The sequence below is a fragment of the Paramisgurnus dabryanus genome, chromosome 2 (assembly GCF_030506205.2).
Source record: "Paramisgurnus dabryanus chromosome 2, PD_genome_1.1, whole genome shotgun sequence".
NCBI lineage: Eukaryota > Metazoa > Chordata > Actinopteri > Cypriniformes > Cobitidae > Paramisgurnus > Paramisgurnus dabryanus.
Window position 1 is genome coordinate 53,602,366 of NC_133338.1, and position 16,918 is coordinate 53,619,283.

At 37.6% G+C, this 16,918-nt stretch overlaps 1 protein-coding gene across 2 annotated transcripts in view; it reads left to right on the plus strand.

The window, feature by feature from the left end:
• The window catches only part of piezo1 (piezo type mechanosensitive ion channel component 1 (Er blood group)), a 115,709-nt gene extending 99,929 nt beyond the window's left edge, over positions 1–15,780 (plus strand). For both annotated transcript variants that reach the window (XM_065261722.2, XM_065261723.2), the window contains exons 41-51: positions 212–359; positions 4,112–4,326; positions 4,871–5,029; positions 5,107–5,254; positions 5,499–5,687; positions 5,768–5,860; positions 10,653–10,825; positions 10,907–11,029; positions 11,244–11,323; positions 11,401–11,587; positions 14,456–15,780. In XM_065261722.2, coding sequence (XP_065117794.1) covers positions 212–359; positions 4,112–4,326; positions 4,871–5,029; positions 5,107–5,254; positions 5,499–5,687; positions 5,768–5,860; positions 10,653–10,825; positions 10,907–11,029; positions 11,244–11,323; positions 11,401–11,587; positions 14,456–14,711 — 1,771 coding nt within the window. In that variant the 3' untranslated portion in view covers positions 14,712–15,780. The remainder of the gene's footprint in view (positions 1–211; positions 360–4,111; positions 4,327–4,870; positions 5,030–5,106; positions 5,255–5,498; positions 5,688–5,767; positions 5,861–10,652; positions 10,826–10,906; positions 11,030–11,243; positions 11,324–11,400; positions 11,588–14,455) is intronic.
• Positions 15,781–16,918: the final 1,138 nt, after the last annotated feature.

A 16,918-nucleotide genomic window follows, 5' to 3' on the forward strand; every position in this document is an offset into this window, starting at 1 on the left:
AAGTAAAGCTATGCATAAAATTCAACCCTGATTGGTAAAAACTTTTACAGGTTATAGTCCAGCTGATGACACTTATAAACCAGCTTAGACCAGATAAAAACCATGTCAAACCCATGGAACAGCTGGGTTACCTAGATAATTTAGTGGTCTTGTAGTTTATGATGTGAATGATTGATGTATTCTGGTTTGGCCTTCATCTTTATCTTTGCAGAGTGAACAACGTCTACAGACCGACCTGCAGATTCTTCAGAGACATCCTGCATGCAGAATACCAAGCGGCCACTGATGTCTACGCTCTCATGTTCCTCACCGATGTGGTGGATTTTATCATCGTCATCTTTGGTTTCTGGGCTTTTGGAGTGAGTACAGAGAATTTCATTTCTCTATCAAAAATACAAAAGATATCCAAGGAACGTGGACGGAATTTCTGAATTACTATGAAAATGTACCGGCGGAGCTTCATGAGATCCTACTGTTGTCCAAAAAAATGTGCCTCTGTTCAATTCATTGCGAATCAGTTTTGAGAAAAATTTATTTTAGCACAAAAACATTTGCAGTGATGTTGTAGGACGATCATTTTTATATAAAAAATTGAATCGTCACACATTTCGTATGCGAAACTAAGGTCTCATTATAGTTCTGCGTAAATTCTACGGCGTAGCCTCGCCGCCGTAGGCTATGCGTCGTTTTCCAATCATACTTCTGCGTCATCATACGTGTCAGACGTTGTATGTAAATTTATACAAATTAATGTCTTTGTGTCAGTTTATTCTTTAAAAATGGTCTGCAAGTGTGCGTTTCACATACGTAATGCATGACCTTTCTACGTGATTATGTAATACGTAAGGTCACGCTGGCGCATCACACGGCTAGTGCAAGACGAGAAATTGTGGTTTAAAGGGATAATTCACCCAAAAATGAAAATAATGTCATTAATGACTCACCCTCATGTCATTCCAAACTCGTAAGACCTCTGTTCATCTTCGGAACACAGTTTAAGATGTTTTAGTCCAAGAGCTTGTTGACCCTTCATTAGAAATCTACGTACGGGACTACATAGTCCGAGAGAATGTGCAAGACTAAAGTCACGTGACTGCAGTGGCGGAACTAGAATTTTTTTAATGCGGTGGCCAGGGGTTGGCCAATGCTACTTTAGGGGGTCCATAGTCCATAAAAGAAAATGACGTGTAACCATGTATCAAGAAAGCATAAATTAATCTTTTGATCGCATTAGATGTAAACGAGGGGGAATTTTAAATCTTTCTACTGTATTTCTTACATCTGATTTACTGTCTGTTAAAGGGATTCACCCAAAAATGAAAATTTTCTCACCCTTATGTTGTTCTAAACCTGTATTTTATTTTAATACACACAAAAGAAGATATTTTGATAAATGATGGTAAGCACACAATTAATGTTATATCTATTGAAATCCATCATGTTGTTTTTATTCCTACTATGGAAGTCAATGGTTAACAGCTGTGTGCATACCATCATTTATCAAAATATCTTCTTTTGTGTTCATCAGAAAAAAGAAATTCGTACATGTTTAGAACAACATAAGGATGTAAAAATGATGACAGAATTTTCATTTTGTGAACTATCCCTTTAATGAAGCAAAAGATCAGGAAATCTAAACAAACCATAAACTTACTTCAAATAGCAGAGCTCAACACAAAGGATGTTTGGATTAATCTTTATTTACGAAGATACAGAAGATGCAAAAGTTTTCTTTTTTCTTTTGATATTTAATTAACTTTAATGACAGAGAGACTTCAACAGGTTAGGCTAAGACCGAATGCAATAAAATGTTTATTCGTTTAAGACGTACAGTAACCAAATGTTTAGTATGAAAATCACCAAGACAGCTATTTTGACATGAGCATTTGTCCACTTAAGCCAAAAAGACGCGAAAATGAACTATCGGATATGCGCGTCGCGTCGCGCTTTCAAGTTCAATGTGGCAATCCAGTCGAATTAACAATCATACAGTAGCCTATAAAGATCACGTCAAGATTGAAAACATGGTGCTGGGTTTTGTTGTAAAAAGAACTGGCAATCTTAGGCTTTATTCAGTCCACAAGAAAATTACCACACTTCCAGCATATACGGTGAAATCATGTAGTATTAGCAATGTACGACTTCACTTACATCATTTTAAAGAGATTCCAAGCATTATCCTATGTAGACATGACATTTATCTTCTGATGGTATGAAAAGCACAACATTCAGTTTTTATAGACACACAAAAAATGACACTTTAACGTTTTAAATGATGTATAAATCATATCTGTATGTCCAAAATCAGCAGAGTAATCCAAGTCTCTTTGTGCAGTGATTGAAAAATAAAGAGTTTGCGCCGCGACCGCAGGGAGGGTTAATATTCATAATGTTTGTTTTTAACAATGTGCTGCGCTGCCGCACGTCGAAAATAAACATAGCGATTAAGTGAAAGTAGCGCATTAAATTTGGGGTGGCACACGGGGTGGCCAGTGACATGTCAAGGGTGTCCAGTGCCACCCTGGACACCCCTCTGGCACCGACACTGCAGTGACATGGATGATGTATGACGAGGCTGACGTGTTATCTGGTGCGCCCCAACTGTTTTTTTTTTGTTTACAGTCACTGCAGTCGCGTGTTATTTTGGGACCAAAATTTTATTTTGGATGCTTCAACACATTCTAACTGACCTACTGATGTCACATGGACTACTTTGATGATGTTTTTATTACCTTTCTGGACATGAACAGTATACCGTACATAGATTTTCAATGAAGGGTCAACAAGCTCTCGGACTAAATATAAAACATCTTAAACTGTGTTTCCAAAGATGAACGGAGGCTTACGAGGTTGGAACGACATGAGGGTGAATCATTAATGAAATTATCTTCATTTTTGGGTGAACTGTCCCTTTAAAAGTGCTTTTTAGCGAAAATGATGATGGTTTTGCTAGATAAAACCCTTATGCCTCGGTTGGGAATGTTTAGAGATCTTTAAAAACTGAGTTGAAACTGTTAACCAGGGGTTCTCAAAGTCCGGACTCCGGTCCGGATCAGGACACGACGGGAACTTGATCCGGACCCGCGTCCACTTCATATTACAAGTGCAATAATTTCTATGTGATTGATTAAAATGTGTGCATTTGCTACTTTACAAATGCATATTAAACTTGTAAACCATTCGTTTAGTTTTTTTTTCTTTTTAGATTTAAGAGTATTCCTGGTCCGAAAATAAAACAAATTATTAAAAAAAATTCTGTGTGACGATGTAGTCATCACACCCAGATATTATGCACAGCTACTTCATGTACTACGACTTTTGATCAGTAAGTCCTTATCAATCTGAAATCCCTGTTGGTTAGAGTCGTTTAAAACATGCATTTGAAAAAGCAACACTCGGCATACATAATCTTTATACATATTCTTTATTATCATGAAAATACCTGAAAAGGTTTGAAGAACAGCAATATAAATATATCCTTAAGACATTTCCTGGAGTTGCGTGTTTCTGGTTCTTCGTCTGCAGCGCATATTAAGTTTCTGCACGAGAGCGCCCCCTGGCTTTTGGATGTAGTGGCATTTCACCGTAATTCATTGAGAAGCATAGCAAGCATCATTAGCCAATTTATAGGTGCACCCCAATTTAGGTCAGTGTCTTAACCACACTTTTTTGCCATGGTTTATGCATCTGATGGAGAACAAACTGTGCCATTTCTCTAATTAGGTTGCTCTGTATTTTGCACCTGGTTACTTTTGTCATATTTCTTGTGTTTGTTTTAAAAATAAATTTTTACTTTAAATGCAAAATACACTTATGTTTTTCCCAAACTATTTGTGTTGATTTGTTATATAAACAAATGATTTACATAAAGTTTTTCCGGACCTATGAAAATGTTGAGAATTCAGATTTGGAATATTTGAATGTAAACTTTGAGAACCCCTGCTGTAAACTGTTGAAGTCCACAAAAGATTCCAGGAGAAAAATCCTGGAATGTTTTCCTAAAAAAATTTTCAACTGAACACACGAAAGATTAATGGGATTTATTTTATGAAAGTGGAGTAATCCTTTAGTTTAACAGAGTTTAACTGTGTGAATGTTTTGTGTATCACAGAAATACTCGGCAGCAGCGGATATCGCTTCATCTCTGTCTGAAGATCAGGTCCCCGAGGCCTTTCTGGTCATGTTGCTCATTCAATTCAGCACGATGATCATCGACCGAGCGCTTTACCTGAGGAAGAGCATCTTGGGCAAACTCATCTTCCAGATTATTCTGGTGTTTGGGATTCACCTGTGGATGTTCTTCATTCTCCCTGCCGTCACTGAAAGGTGAGGAAGAGGAGGGGAGAAAATCCAGACGGTTTCTAGCTGGGTCATTTACTGTATGCTGGTCCAGGATTGCCATTTGATTGATTAGTTGGACTAACTAGTTAGATGTTCTTGGTCAGACCTGATAACTGCAAAAAACCTAAGTCATGAGAGATGGTATTTGTTGTTTTAATGCATTGCATACAACTTGGTATATGATGAATTTGCTATTGTCCCTTAAAGCTTTAGTTTGTTAGAATTGATGCAAAAGATTTAGGACTGTTTTGTTATAAAGCTGAAAGCAGAAATTACATGGCTTAACTTGCAGTGACATCAAATAGTTAAAGCAAGTTTTATGATTTGTCAATCAAATAAACAGATGAAACCCTACCTTACAACATTCGACCAGAAAGTGCAGCTTGATGTTGGATATGAGAGAATTTGAAGCTTTCCTGATCTTTTGTAGACGACCATGTGATTTTACCTTTGTGTTTGGGTGTAAATGAAACTAATTCACCGACACTAACTACTGATATAAAGCGAGATATTGTCTTTATTATTACAGGATGTTCAGTCATAACTCGGTGGCCCAGCTGTGGTATTTTTTTAAGTGCATCTACTTTACACTGTCGGCGTATCAGATCCGCTGTGGATACCCGACACGAATCCTTGGAAACTTTCTCACCAAGAAATACAATCATCTCAATCTCTTCCTTTTTCAGGGGTGAGCAAATATTCCTTATTTTATATTCTTCCTATTTTTCTGCTTTTTGCTCAAATTTTCTGGTGTTGTTTTCACAGCTTTCGACTCGTTCCCTTCTTAGTCGAGCTCCGGGCGGTGATGGACTGGGTTTGGACCGATACGACGCTGTCTCTCTCCAACTGGATGTGTGTGGAGGACATCTATGCCAATATCTTCATCATCAAGTGCAGCCGGGAGACAGAGAAGGTAGCAGCGCTTCTTTAACATGTTAAATATGCACATTTTGCATCAGATAGAGTCAGGTTTATCATTTAGATATCAATAAACAGTAATCCTAGATGAAAAGCAAACGTCCCTATTACTCATTTTTATGGTTAATATTATAAACAAATTTTTGTCAAACACATTAAACCTCGGTGTGTGATGACAGAGGTGGGGTATTACTTTAAGTCATCTTGATAACATACATTTTTCCTAAATGTTTTTCCAGAAATATCCTCAACCGAAAGGACAAAAGAAAAAGAAGATTGTCAAATATGGGATGGGCGGCTTGATTATTCTCTTCCTCATTTGCATCATCTGGTTTCCACTGCTCTTCATCTCATTGGTCAAATCTGTAGTGGGTGTGGTTAACCATCCTGTCGATGTCACAGTTACAGTGAGGCTTGGAGGTTATGAGGTAAAAAACATCACTCGATAGCGTTGTACATAGCGCACCGTTGTAATATTTTTGTTTAATGATTTCATCTCTTTTCTCAGCCGTTATTCACAATGAGCGTTCAGCAGCAGTCCATTCAGCCCTTCACTGAGAAAGATTACAATCGCCTCAACAGCCAGTTTGCAAAAAACGCTGTAAGTAAATTTACAGGGTTCCCACGGGTCCTTGAAATCCTTGAAAGTTTGTGAATCTGGGGAGGGAATTCAAGGCCCTGGGAAGTTTTAGAAAATATACATACATAGATACAGGTTATTGAAAGTGCTTGAATCTATTTTATGCAAGAAGTTTTCTGAAAAAAAATCCATATTATTCCCTGTGTAGTGTAGGATAATATCATAAAAATTCTAGACTTTTTAAGCACATGTGCTAAACTGTTCACTTTAAATGCTTATATCTTCTGTATGCGAATGTTGATTCATATCAAAATGATTTTTTGACAAATGAAAACGTCTCAGGTTACGTATGTAACTGTTGTTACCTGAGAAAGGAACGAGACGCTGCGTCTCCCTTGCCATACTTCCTGCGTCCCTGTAACGCCGTCTTTGGCAATATTTCAGATAGCGATATACTTCCTGGCTCCCGCGTCACCCTGTCTTTGTCGTTAAGTTTCACTATTGGTTGAATTTGATATACACATTCAGACGGACTTACCACTGGAGGCGTCTTTAAAGTGTCACCGCAGTGATGCAGCGCGAGTTCCCTCGAAAGGGAACTGTAACAATGTATCTTAAAAGGTAACACGATGTAACCTTGCTCTCATTTGAAATGTGTCCCCACATTTAGTCCTTGAATTTGAGAGTATTTGACCTGGAAAGTCCTTGAATTTTAAGTTAACTAAGGTGTGGGAACTCTGAATATAACATTAATGTGCCTCAATGACATTACACAATACAAATTTATTGGTAACACTTTACAGTAGGATAAATTCATGTAAATGAGCACAGTAAAAGAGTGTTATGGATGGGATATTTTCAGTCAAAAATTAAAATAGATTTATATAATTTATTACCGGTATATTGATCCAACCATCGGTTTATATTTTCCTAAACCCCTGATGAGTCCCAGACATCAGAAAAATATCAGCCTATGTAAATGTTTCCAAGTTTTTAGGAGACAACATACTCGGAAAAGGGTTGGCTCTTAAAAAATAAACATTACATTTGTATTTTATTTAAAATTTCATGTGCGCATTTATGAGAATAACAGGGCTCTCCAAAGATTAATTGCGATTAATTCGTAATCAAAGTAAAAGTTGGTTTTGCATAATATATGTGTTTATGTGCACTGTGTGTAATTATTTTTCTGTATATAAATACACACACATGTATGTATATATATATAAATACACACACGTGTATATATATATATATATATATATATATATATATATATATACATATATATATATATCAATCAATCAATCAAAAGTTTATTTATATAGCACTTTTTAAAAACCAGCAAGTGTCTCACAAAGTGCTGCACAGACAAAGCCAAACAGCTTAAAATAAAATATAATATAAAATAAACAAAAATTAAGTAAAAACCTAGTATTAAAAGACTCACAACATTAAACTCAATAATAGAATATCAGTACAGTCCTCTTAAAACACAAGAAACATAAAAAGAACAGCTCTCAAACTGAATTAAAAGCAAGACTATAAAAATAAGTTTTGAGATAGGATTTAAAAAGGGAAATAGTTTGAACCTGTCTTAAGTCTTGTGGCAGACTGTTCCACAGTTTTGGTGCTGCTACCGCAAAAGCTCGATCCCCCCTACTTTTTTTTTTTGTTCTAGGGACACTCAGGAGGGTGTGGTCAGCTGACCTAAGAGCTCTTAGTGGAGTGTGAGGTTTTAATAAATCCGAAAGGTAGCGAGGTGCTAACCCATGTAATGCCTTAAAAACTAACACCAGGATCTTAAAATCAATTCTAAAACGTATAGGAAGCCAATGTAAAGATGCAAGAATAGGTGTAATGTGATCACGCTTACGAGTACCAGTCAATAGTCTTATATATATATATATATATATATATATATATATATATATATATATATATATATATATATATATATATATATATATATATATATATATATATATATATAAATATATATAAATATATTTTATTATACATACATTTTTCTTAAATTTATACATGTATGTGTGTATTAATATATACATAATAATTACACAACACACACACACACACACACACACACACATATATTATGCAAACACATACTTTAATTTTTTGCGATTAATCTTTTAAAAGCCCTAGAGAATAAACAGTGTTTTGGATGTGACAATTCTCTGTTATAGACATGACAAAAGACATTATTTGGTCGAGATACAACTATTTAAAAATCTGGAATCTGAGGGCGCCAAAAAAATGTAATATTGAAAAAAATTGCTCAAGTGAAGTCCTTAGCAACACATATTACTAATGATAAATAAAGTTTTTATACAGGGTACCCCCAGGATTGTCAAACTTAAATTCAAGGCTTTTTAAGACCTTTTTAATACCACTTCAAATGAAATTTAATACCTACATCGCACCCATTCGGGTAGAATAAATCATTTTAAATATGTAATATACCTCAAATAATTACTATTTACAAGTGTTTGAACATTCATGACAACATGCCTCTGAAAGGCTGAGTCCAAGGCCCAAACAGCCTAACCCTTATCTTTACCCAACAATCAAAACCAACAATCAAATAGATTTAATAGATTTAAATGTACATTTATTGTAAATTTGAAAATCCCTAAATCAGGGATGGGCAACTGGAGGGCCAGGGGCCACACGCGGCCCTTCTCTTTATCTTGTGTAGCCCGCCACGTTTTAATATGACCATTATGTCGGAGAAGGTAATTTATGTTAAAACAATAGCCTTGTTTGATCCATGAAATAAGCTGCAAACCAAACAATAACACCATTTTTAAGGTATTATTTTTTTTGCTGTTTAATATAGTTAAGATAATACCAACATCTAGTAGTAATGCTCTGAACCAGAACAATACTGACAAACAAAATTAACCCTATTATGGCAAATGAAACCCCTCAAACACAACAACAAATTAAAATGTAATGCTATTTTGACGCTAAAAAGACAAGAGATCTGTTCACTGCACCAAACAAAAAACTGGACACAAGCTCATATATAGATATATTTCTGTTAATCTTTTCTGTTAATCTTTATACAGGACCATACTAAAGTTTTCTAATGCTAACTTAGTGTGACAATGTAAATATGTAGCCTATAGTATATATTGCAAGATGATGTAATCTAATTAAACTGTAAACAAAATATATAATAGCTTTCAAATTTGCGTTATTGTTGCAGCTTATTATTGCATGGATCACACAAGACTATTGTTTAACATATAAATGACCTTCTCGACAAAATGATCATATTAAAACGTGTCTTCTCTACCTAGATTTACTAGAGATGGATTGTGGAACAGAAGATTGTGTGTGTCACTGATTAAATCAAACAACCTATCACAGGTGCGAGGACACCCGTCATTGTCCCGCCCCCACAGTCCCAAGTCATCTTGATCGAGCAAGTGCGTGTTGTGCAGCTGCGAGCGCATAGAGAAAGTCGAGCGAGCGCTCATCCCAGCCTTTACACTTAACTTTTTACTTTGCTCGCGTGGCTGTGTTTGTGCGCTTTGAACAGAGGTGCGCTCTCGGGAGGACGTTTTTCTGCGCGCGAATAGTGTTCTGTGAACACGCGAGAATGCTTTCCCGCGCGCGAATAGTGTTCTGCGCGCTTGCTAAGATGCTTTTCCGAACATGGATAGTGTGCTGCGCTCGTATCTATCGCTCGCACGTGAGATTTGTATATTCATTAACAGCATATAAATCTATTGATCATTTGAAAAATTAAGACCTCCGTGAAAAATTCAAGACTTTGAGGTGAAATTCAAAATGAAATTGAATACTTTTTCAAGACTTTTAAGACTCCGCGGGTACCCTGTTATATATTTACGATAGGAAATTTACAAAATATCTTCATGCAACATGATCTTTACTTAAAATCCTAATGATTTTGGCATCTAAAAAAAATGTATAATTTTGACCCAAACATTGTATTTTGGTTATTGCTACAAACATACCTGTGCAACTTATGACTGGTTTTGTGATCCAGGGGGTCACCTCTGTAAGGGCGTTTTCACATTAGCACTTTTGGTGCGCACCCGGGTTCGATTGACATCAGAGTTCGGTACATTTGGATGATGTGAACGGTGTCTTCCGAACTTGGGTGCGCACCCGCGAAACGTACTCGAGTCTGCTTAAAAAGGGTGGTCTGGGGTCCGGTTCATGTGAACTCCAGATCGGTTCGCCGCTAATGTGAGCGCAATCGTACCAAATCGCGGAAGTGAACCGCTGTTATTTACGTATTATATGGAATGTCCCACCAAAACAGACGTGTGTGTTTGTGTGCGTGCACTTACCTTGACAACAAAATGCATAGAATGCTTGCTTGACTTTAGTTCTTATTTTTTTAAACCTTTGGTTTTGTTTTCAAAGAAATAATACAGAAACGCACTTGCGTCTGTCTGCTGCAAACATACTAAAGTCGTTTCGATGACAACGGTCTGTCCGCCCGCGTCAATTTTTGCGGAGTCATTCAGAAATCATCTCTCTGCTTGCAGTTCGTCAATCACGCTTGTCGTCTTCTCGTTTACAGCGGTTGCCAAGCAACATGAGAACGCGCCGGCTGCAGCTTGATGATGCAAGCGTACCGCGGTTCGGATGCAAAAATAATATGTGAACACAGTCCATGGGGGGCATGGGGAGGGGGGAGCAATTGAACTCGGGTTCGGACCAGGCAATCGCACCAAATGTGAAACCGTCCTAAGATAGCAGTACTCACCTGTTGCCAAACATGTGATGCCTTCAAACTGATCTGTGTTCACAGGTGGCCATGCAGTTTATTACCCTGTACAGCTATGAAGACATCGTGACGGCCAACATCGAGGGCAGTTCAGGTTCAGTGTGGAGAATCAGTCCTCCCAGCAGACAGGAACTGATTAAAGAACTGACAAACAGCCCAGGTGACATGACACTGCGACTGGACTGGAACTTTCAGAGGTCAGTATGGTGGTTTATAATGAAACCTGCTTCTCATGGAGTAAAGACACTTATTTTTCCTGTATGTGTGTGTGTTTGAAGGGATCTCGGGAAGGGAGGGACGGTGGAACACACTTTCGACAAGCACGCCATCAGTTTGGAACGAGGGAACCCGGTCAGAGCGGATCTGGCCGAACTGTTGTTGCGTAACCGGACAGAGCCTGTGTAAGTCTAAGAGACCTTTAAGCTTTTTTGGGCCAAGGACCCCGAGAGGATGAATAAGCACCTCTTATATCAAGTATTTGCTTGATTCTGTACATTTTGTTGGCTTGATGTTTTATGTTGCAGTTCTTTATAAACCACTGGAGAGCAACTCCAATTTTATTAACAGTTTGGCGTCTGTCGACTCTGAACATTTCTCTTATTTCTTATGTCTCAGGCGGGTACCTCACATGTTTCCAAACTACATCAGAGCGCCGAGCGGAGCTGAAGCTAAACCTGTCAATCAGCTGTATGATGGTAAAACACCAGCTCCTCTTTATATAAAAGCAAATGTTTATAAGACAATGAGATGATTTTGATCTGTGTCTGATCAGGTGGTGAAGACGGATATCAGGATGTGACCGTGTCTCTGATGAGAGATATGTCTTGGAATGGAAGTGGTGCGGCGGAGTGGTGGGACATTAGTATTGCGGGCTGTACAGAGTCATGTGACGTCTTACCCATGATTATCTTCAATGACAAAGTGAGCCCTCCAAGTCTGGGCTTCCTAGCTGGATACGGGTAAGCGGACGGCATTGCTTTAGTGGAAACTCTTCATATGAATCATTAAAAGAATTTCACTTTCATAAAAAAACCTTAACCCCATCCAAAATGTCTTGTTAATTTTTTGAGGAAAACATTCCAGGATTTTTTTCCATATAGTGGACCTCAACACTTTACAGTTTCAATGCAGCTTCAAAGGACTCTAAATGATCCCAAATGAGGCATAGGGGTCTTACCTAGCGAAACCATCATCATTTTCAGCTAAAAACATATGAACTTTTAAGGCCAATTCACACTGATCCAACATCAACCAACTCCAACATTCTAAAGTCTCATTTACTTTGATCCAACAACTGCCAACAAGGGTTTCACACTGACCCAAAAATGCATTTGTTGGCGTTTGTTGGATCAGTGCGGATTGGCCTTTAAACCACAACTTCTTGTCTTGCACTAGCCGTGTGATTCGCCAGCATGAGGTCACGTGTTACATATGTGAAACGCACACTTGCGGACCATTTGAAACAATAAACTGACACAAAGACAACGTATGAACGCTCCTCTTTCTTCAAACTTGTTAATACTGAAGTGGTAGTTTTCACATACTTCGCAGAAGTTGTGGTTTAAAGGTAATTTTTTTTGGCGAAAATGAGAAATGTTTCGCTAGATAAGAACCTCGTGGTGCATTCACACCAGTTGCGAAAGAAGAGTTAAGCACGAGTGATTTACATGTTAAGTCAGTAAAAAGACGCGATAGACATCCTGTGGCACGAATGATGCGGCACGAATTGAGCATTTCAGGCGAATTGAAAAATCGAAAGTTTGTTGAACATTCGCCCTGCGTTAACCAATCAGGAGCTTGCTCTAGTAGTGATATGATTAACAACAATGGAGGACAAAACATTGTCGCTGTATGTGGACACCTGGAGCTGTACGAAACATCTTCGTACATTTATAGAAACAGGAATAAAAAGAAGGAAAGGGAATGAGAAGGTCGGACAATCTGGTAAATTGTCTCGTTAGGGGTTGTGCACACCAAAACTTTTAAACGCAGCTGAAAACGCCTGAATGCCAGCTGTTTTTCAGCTGAGTGCTTTGGTAGCTCTGATACTTCAGCTGTGAGCCGGTTGGTTGCTGTGGTAATGTCCCGCCTCTCCTCCACTGTGATTGGACGGCCGTGTGAGAACTGACATTGACGACCTGAGCTTTTCACCCAAAGTTGAATATTTTTGAACTCTCTGCGCTCAGCTGGTTTTCAGCATGGAAGAAAAACGCTATATAAAAAGGTGAGCTTCCATTGGAATCAATTGAAAACATGCACCTGCCACGGGCGTAACAGCTTTGGTGTGCACGCCCCCTTACTCAATTTGAGCTATATATGAAGAGTTTGGTTCCAAAACGCAATAAATCCATTTTGACTCATTTTTGTAAAAATATTTTTCTATACCGAGAAAGTGACAAGATAAAAACCACAAAACGTAGTGGGGGACTACGGAGGAAAATTAGCCGTCGGCTAAATCCGGTACAATACATGAAATGAAAATGTTATGTTAAAAATTGTGCATGGTCCCATTATAAATAAATAAATGAAAAACGTAAAAAATTCAAATCCATAATTAGATTTTTAAAGATTTATTATAAAAACTGATTATTTTTTAAGTCCACCACAGGTTTATCAATGCCATCAAAATTATTATTTTGTTTTTGTTTGTTTGATGATCACAAAGTACAAAGTAGATGAAGAAAACTAGGATTCGTGTGTATTCAAAGCGCCGCCATTAATGTTTACAATGCGTAAAATGGTGCGCTGTGATTGGTTAAATGGATTTATTACATTCTGCAATGGAGGAGGCACTTGTCGCGTTTTGGAAAAAAGATGAAAGAATAACTCCGATATCGGATTTCGTGTAAAATTAAGAATTGACTTTTTAATACTGACCAGATACAATACTGATTTTTTATTGCGTTTTGGAACAAAACTCTTCATACAGTTTATACATATTGACACTACAAGCTAGCGAAAGCTGGAAAATTGAGCGTATTCATATCAAGTTAACTCAAAATGTTCAAACATCCAACTGTGTGCGAATAGCAAAATGTATTTGCTTTATACGAGTCTGATGTGAACAGAGTTATGTCTTGGTTGAGATCGTTTAGAGCAGTGGTTTTCAAACTGGGTTCCAGGGGGGCCGCGAGATGGTGCCGGGGGGGCCCAGTTTTATGACATTTTTATAAAATACATTAATTTATCATGAATTCTGTGAAATTAAACCTATAATTTAATGTTTTGTTTAATTCAAATGTGAAGTTTTAGAACTGTTTTGTGTCATACATTTTCTTTGGGGGGGCCGCGAAGGAACGCACCGTACACAAAGGGGGCTGCACGCCGAAAAAGTTTGAGAATCACTGGTTTAGTGTCCTTTGAAACTGTAAACTATTGATGTCCACTAAAGTCCAATATAATGAGAAAAATCCTGGAATGTTTTCCTCAAAAAACACAATTTCTTCTCGACTGAACAAAGAAAGACATAAACATCTTGGATGAGATGGGGGTGAGCTATATCAGGATTTTTTCTTATGAAAGTGAAATAATCCTTTAATGTAGATAAAAGACAATTCTAGGTCAGATATGTGTGTTCCTGTAGCTTTACTGATAACTGAGCAAAGGGTTTGATCCCCAGAGAACACACATACAAATAATTTTATCTTTTTTGGGGGGGATTAAAGCATCTGCCAAATGCATAAATGTCAAATGTAAATCGGTGTAGCCTCCTGTCGGGAACAAAAAGGCATATGGAGTAATGCATTTAAAATTCATTGATTTAAAAAGCACTTTTGAGAATGATCCGAATCATTTATTTCTCTAACAAAGCGTTTCTCCTGTCTCAGTATTATGGGGCTGTACGTTTCCGTGGTGTTGGTCATCGGCAAATTCGTCCGAGGCTTTTTCAGTGAAATCTCTCACTCCATCATGTTCGAGGAACTGCCCTGCGTGGACCGGATCCTCAAACTCTGCGTGGACATTTTCCTGGTGCGGGAAACCGGAGAATTGGAGCTGGAAGAGGAGTTGTACTCCAAACTCATCTTCTTGTATCGCTCTCCAGAGACCATGATCAAATGGACTAGCGAGAAGACTCAAGACTGAAACTCCAGTATCTCACGCTCGCAGTTTACGAAATGTTTCTCGGCTGGAACTCACGGAGCTTTACGCTTATAAGAGCCGATGAATTGTTCAATGTCTTATGAACTCTTACAAGAGTCTGTTGCCATTTCTCATGGAGTTTTCCTCTTTGCACTTTCAAGCATCACTTTGGCTGAACTGAGCTTAGTTTTCTCAAATCTGAAAGCAGAACTTTAATTTCAGCCTCTTGAAAGTGACGGATCCTAGATGTAAGGACTTGAAGACGCTGCATACAGGCCATCGCAATGTCTGCACGCACAGATCAGAGATGTCAAAATCCAAACACTATTGGGGTGAATCATGAAAACTGTCAAGATGTCCAGGTTACATTTCACCCTAAAACCAAAAGATCTTTCAGCCTCCAAATTACCTCAATGTGTGCATTTGACTTTTTGACATTGTTGTTATTATTACACTACTACAAATACAACATGCATAAATACTACGGTATGATTTTTTCATGACTATAATGCATTTACATAAAACGATTTTGGGGTGAAATATGACCCGGGCATGTGTGTTTTTGCTCCGTTACTACAACCAAACTGTTTACAAGCCAATGAATTTTAGGATGAGAGCCGTTTAGTATTTTGGTTTTGGTTTTAGGATTTCTGATAAAGGCAGAAAGTCTCAAACACTTGAAGATGATTCATGTAATTTCCTAGTAAAATCTCTTTTCAGGTCATGTCAAATCAACAGCTGTTTTACTTTAGAAAGGAAATAAGTGGCTCTTCTCCATTCGCTAGCTGCTGGAATGCTGCGCTCAGCAATTTTGGTCATCAAGATGACGTCTTGTTTTAAATGTCATAAGTGCACATTTCTGTTTTGTGCCAAGTTACATTCATCTGTAATGGCTGAAATGATCATTTCCACTTTATAGTTATACAAAGAGCAGGTACAGTACAGTACATTTCTCCTGCTTTCTCTCCAAAAACATCGGATGTATGTAAAAAGTCATGTTTTAAGGCAATCTGCCAAACTAAGAAATCACGAATGCTGCCCATCTGCACAAATAAATGACTGTTATTAATGATTGTGTCTTCACTCAATGATCAAATGAAGAGCGGATGCAAAACAAACCCCATTTTTGTATTAGGTCCTTATGTTTAGGTTTAGTCATTTCTAGGGCTGTCAATCGATTAAAATATTTAATCTAGATTAATCACATGATTATCATGAGTTAACTTATGATTAATAGCAATTTAATTGCACAGTTTTATCTGTTCTATATCTCAATTAAACACTTCTAAACACTCTAATCAACACGGTCAAATATGACATATTTACAAATATGGATGCTTTATGCAAATGTATGTTTATTATTAGTAAAAAAGTCTGAAAAAAGAATTTTCAAAATTTTCAAAAAATTCAGTTAAGTAAGGGATAATGTAGAGGCAGCCAGTCGTTATCGGGAAATAAGCCCCGACAGTGCGAAGCGGAGGGTCTTGTATCACACTGAAGGGGCTTATTTCGCGATAACTACCGGCTGCCTCTACATTATCCCGCTTATTACACGGCTACTTGTCACATAAGAAAAAAAACTGGACATGAATATGAATTTGAAACATTTTATTGGCATATTTGTTTTAAATTAACATGTTTATCCTTCCGCGAAACTTTGCACAGATGCATAAAATGATCGTAATACCTTATTAAGATCCTCTGCTTCATACTTGTCTGTCTCCATTTTTTTCTATTTTAGCCAGTCTTTGAGAAGTTTTAATGCCCATTCTGTATTTTTTTGTGTGTTGGCTTCGTAGCTGTCATGCTCTATTTTGTCAAGTTCAGTCTCGGTAAGCTGTCTGTGTCTTGTCATTGTTCGTTCTTCTATCCACTGTTTAAATGTTTTGTTTTTTCCGTACATGTTAAAATTAATGTCAAAATCCATTCTTAATTTGTTGTCCAGTGTTTGTCACAAGATGGCGCCAAACAGTAATCTTTATTGGCGCGGAGCGATTTTAATCGTACAAGTAGTACCGGCTATGCGTTATTACTTTGGAGCGGTTATTATTTGAAAAGAACGAACCTGCAGATGTCTCAACTGACCAATCAGAATCAAGCATTCCAGAGAGCCGTGTAATAAAAAATGTTAAGGTTCTAAACAAAATCACAGCATCTATACTTTAAAAATCACTGGTAAAACTAATAGATTTGGCACACACAAAGTCAAA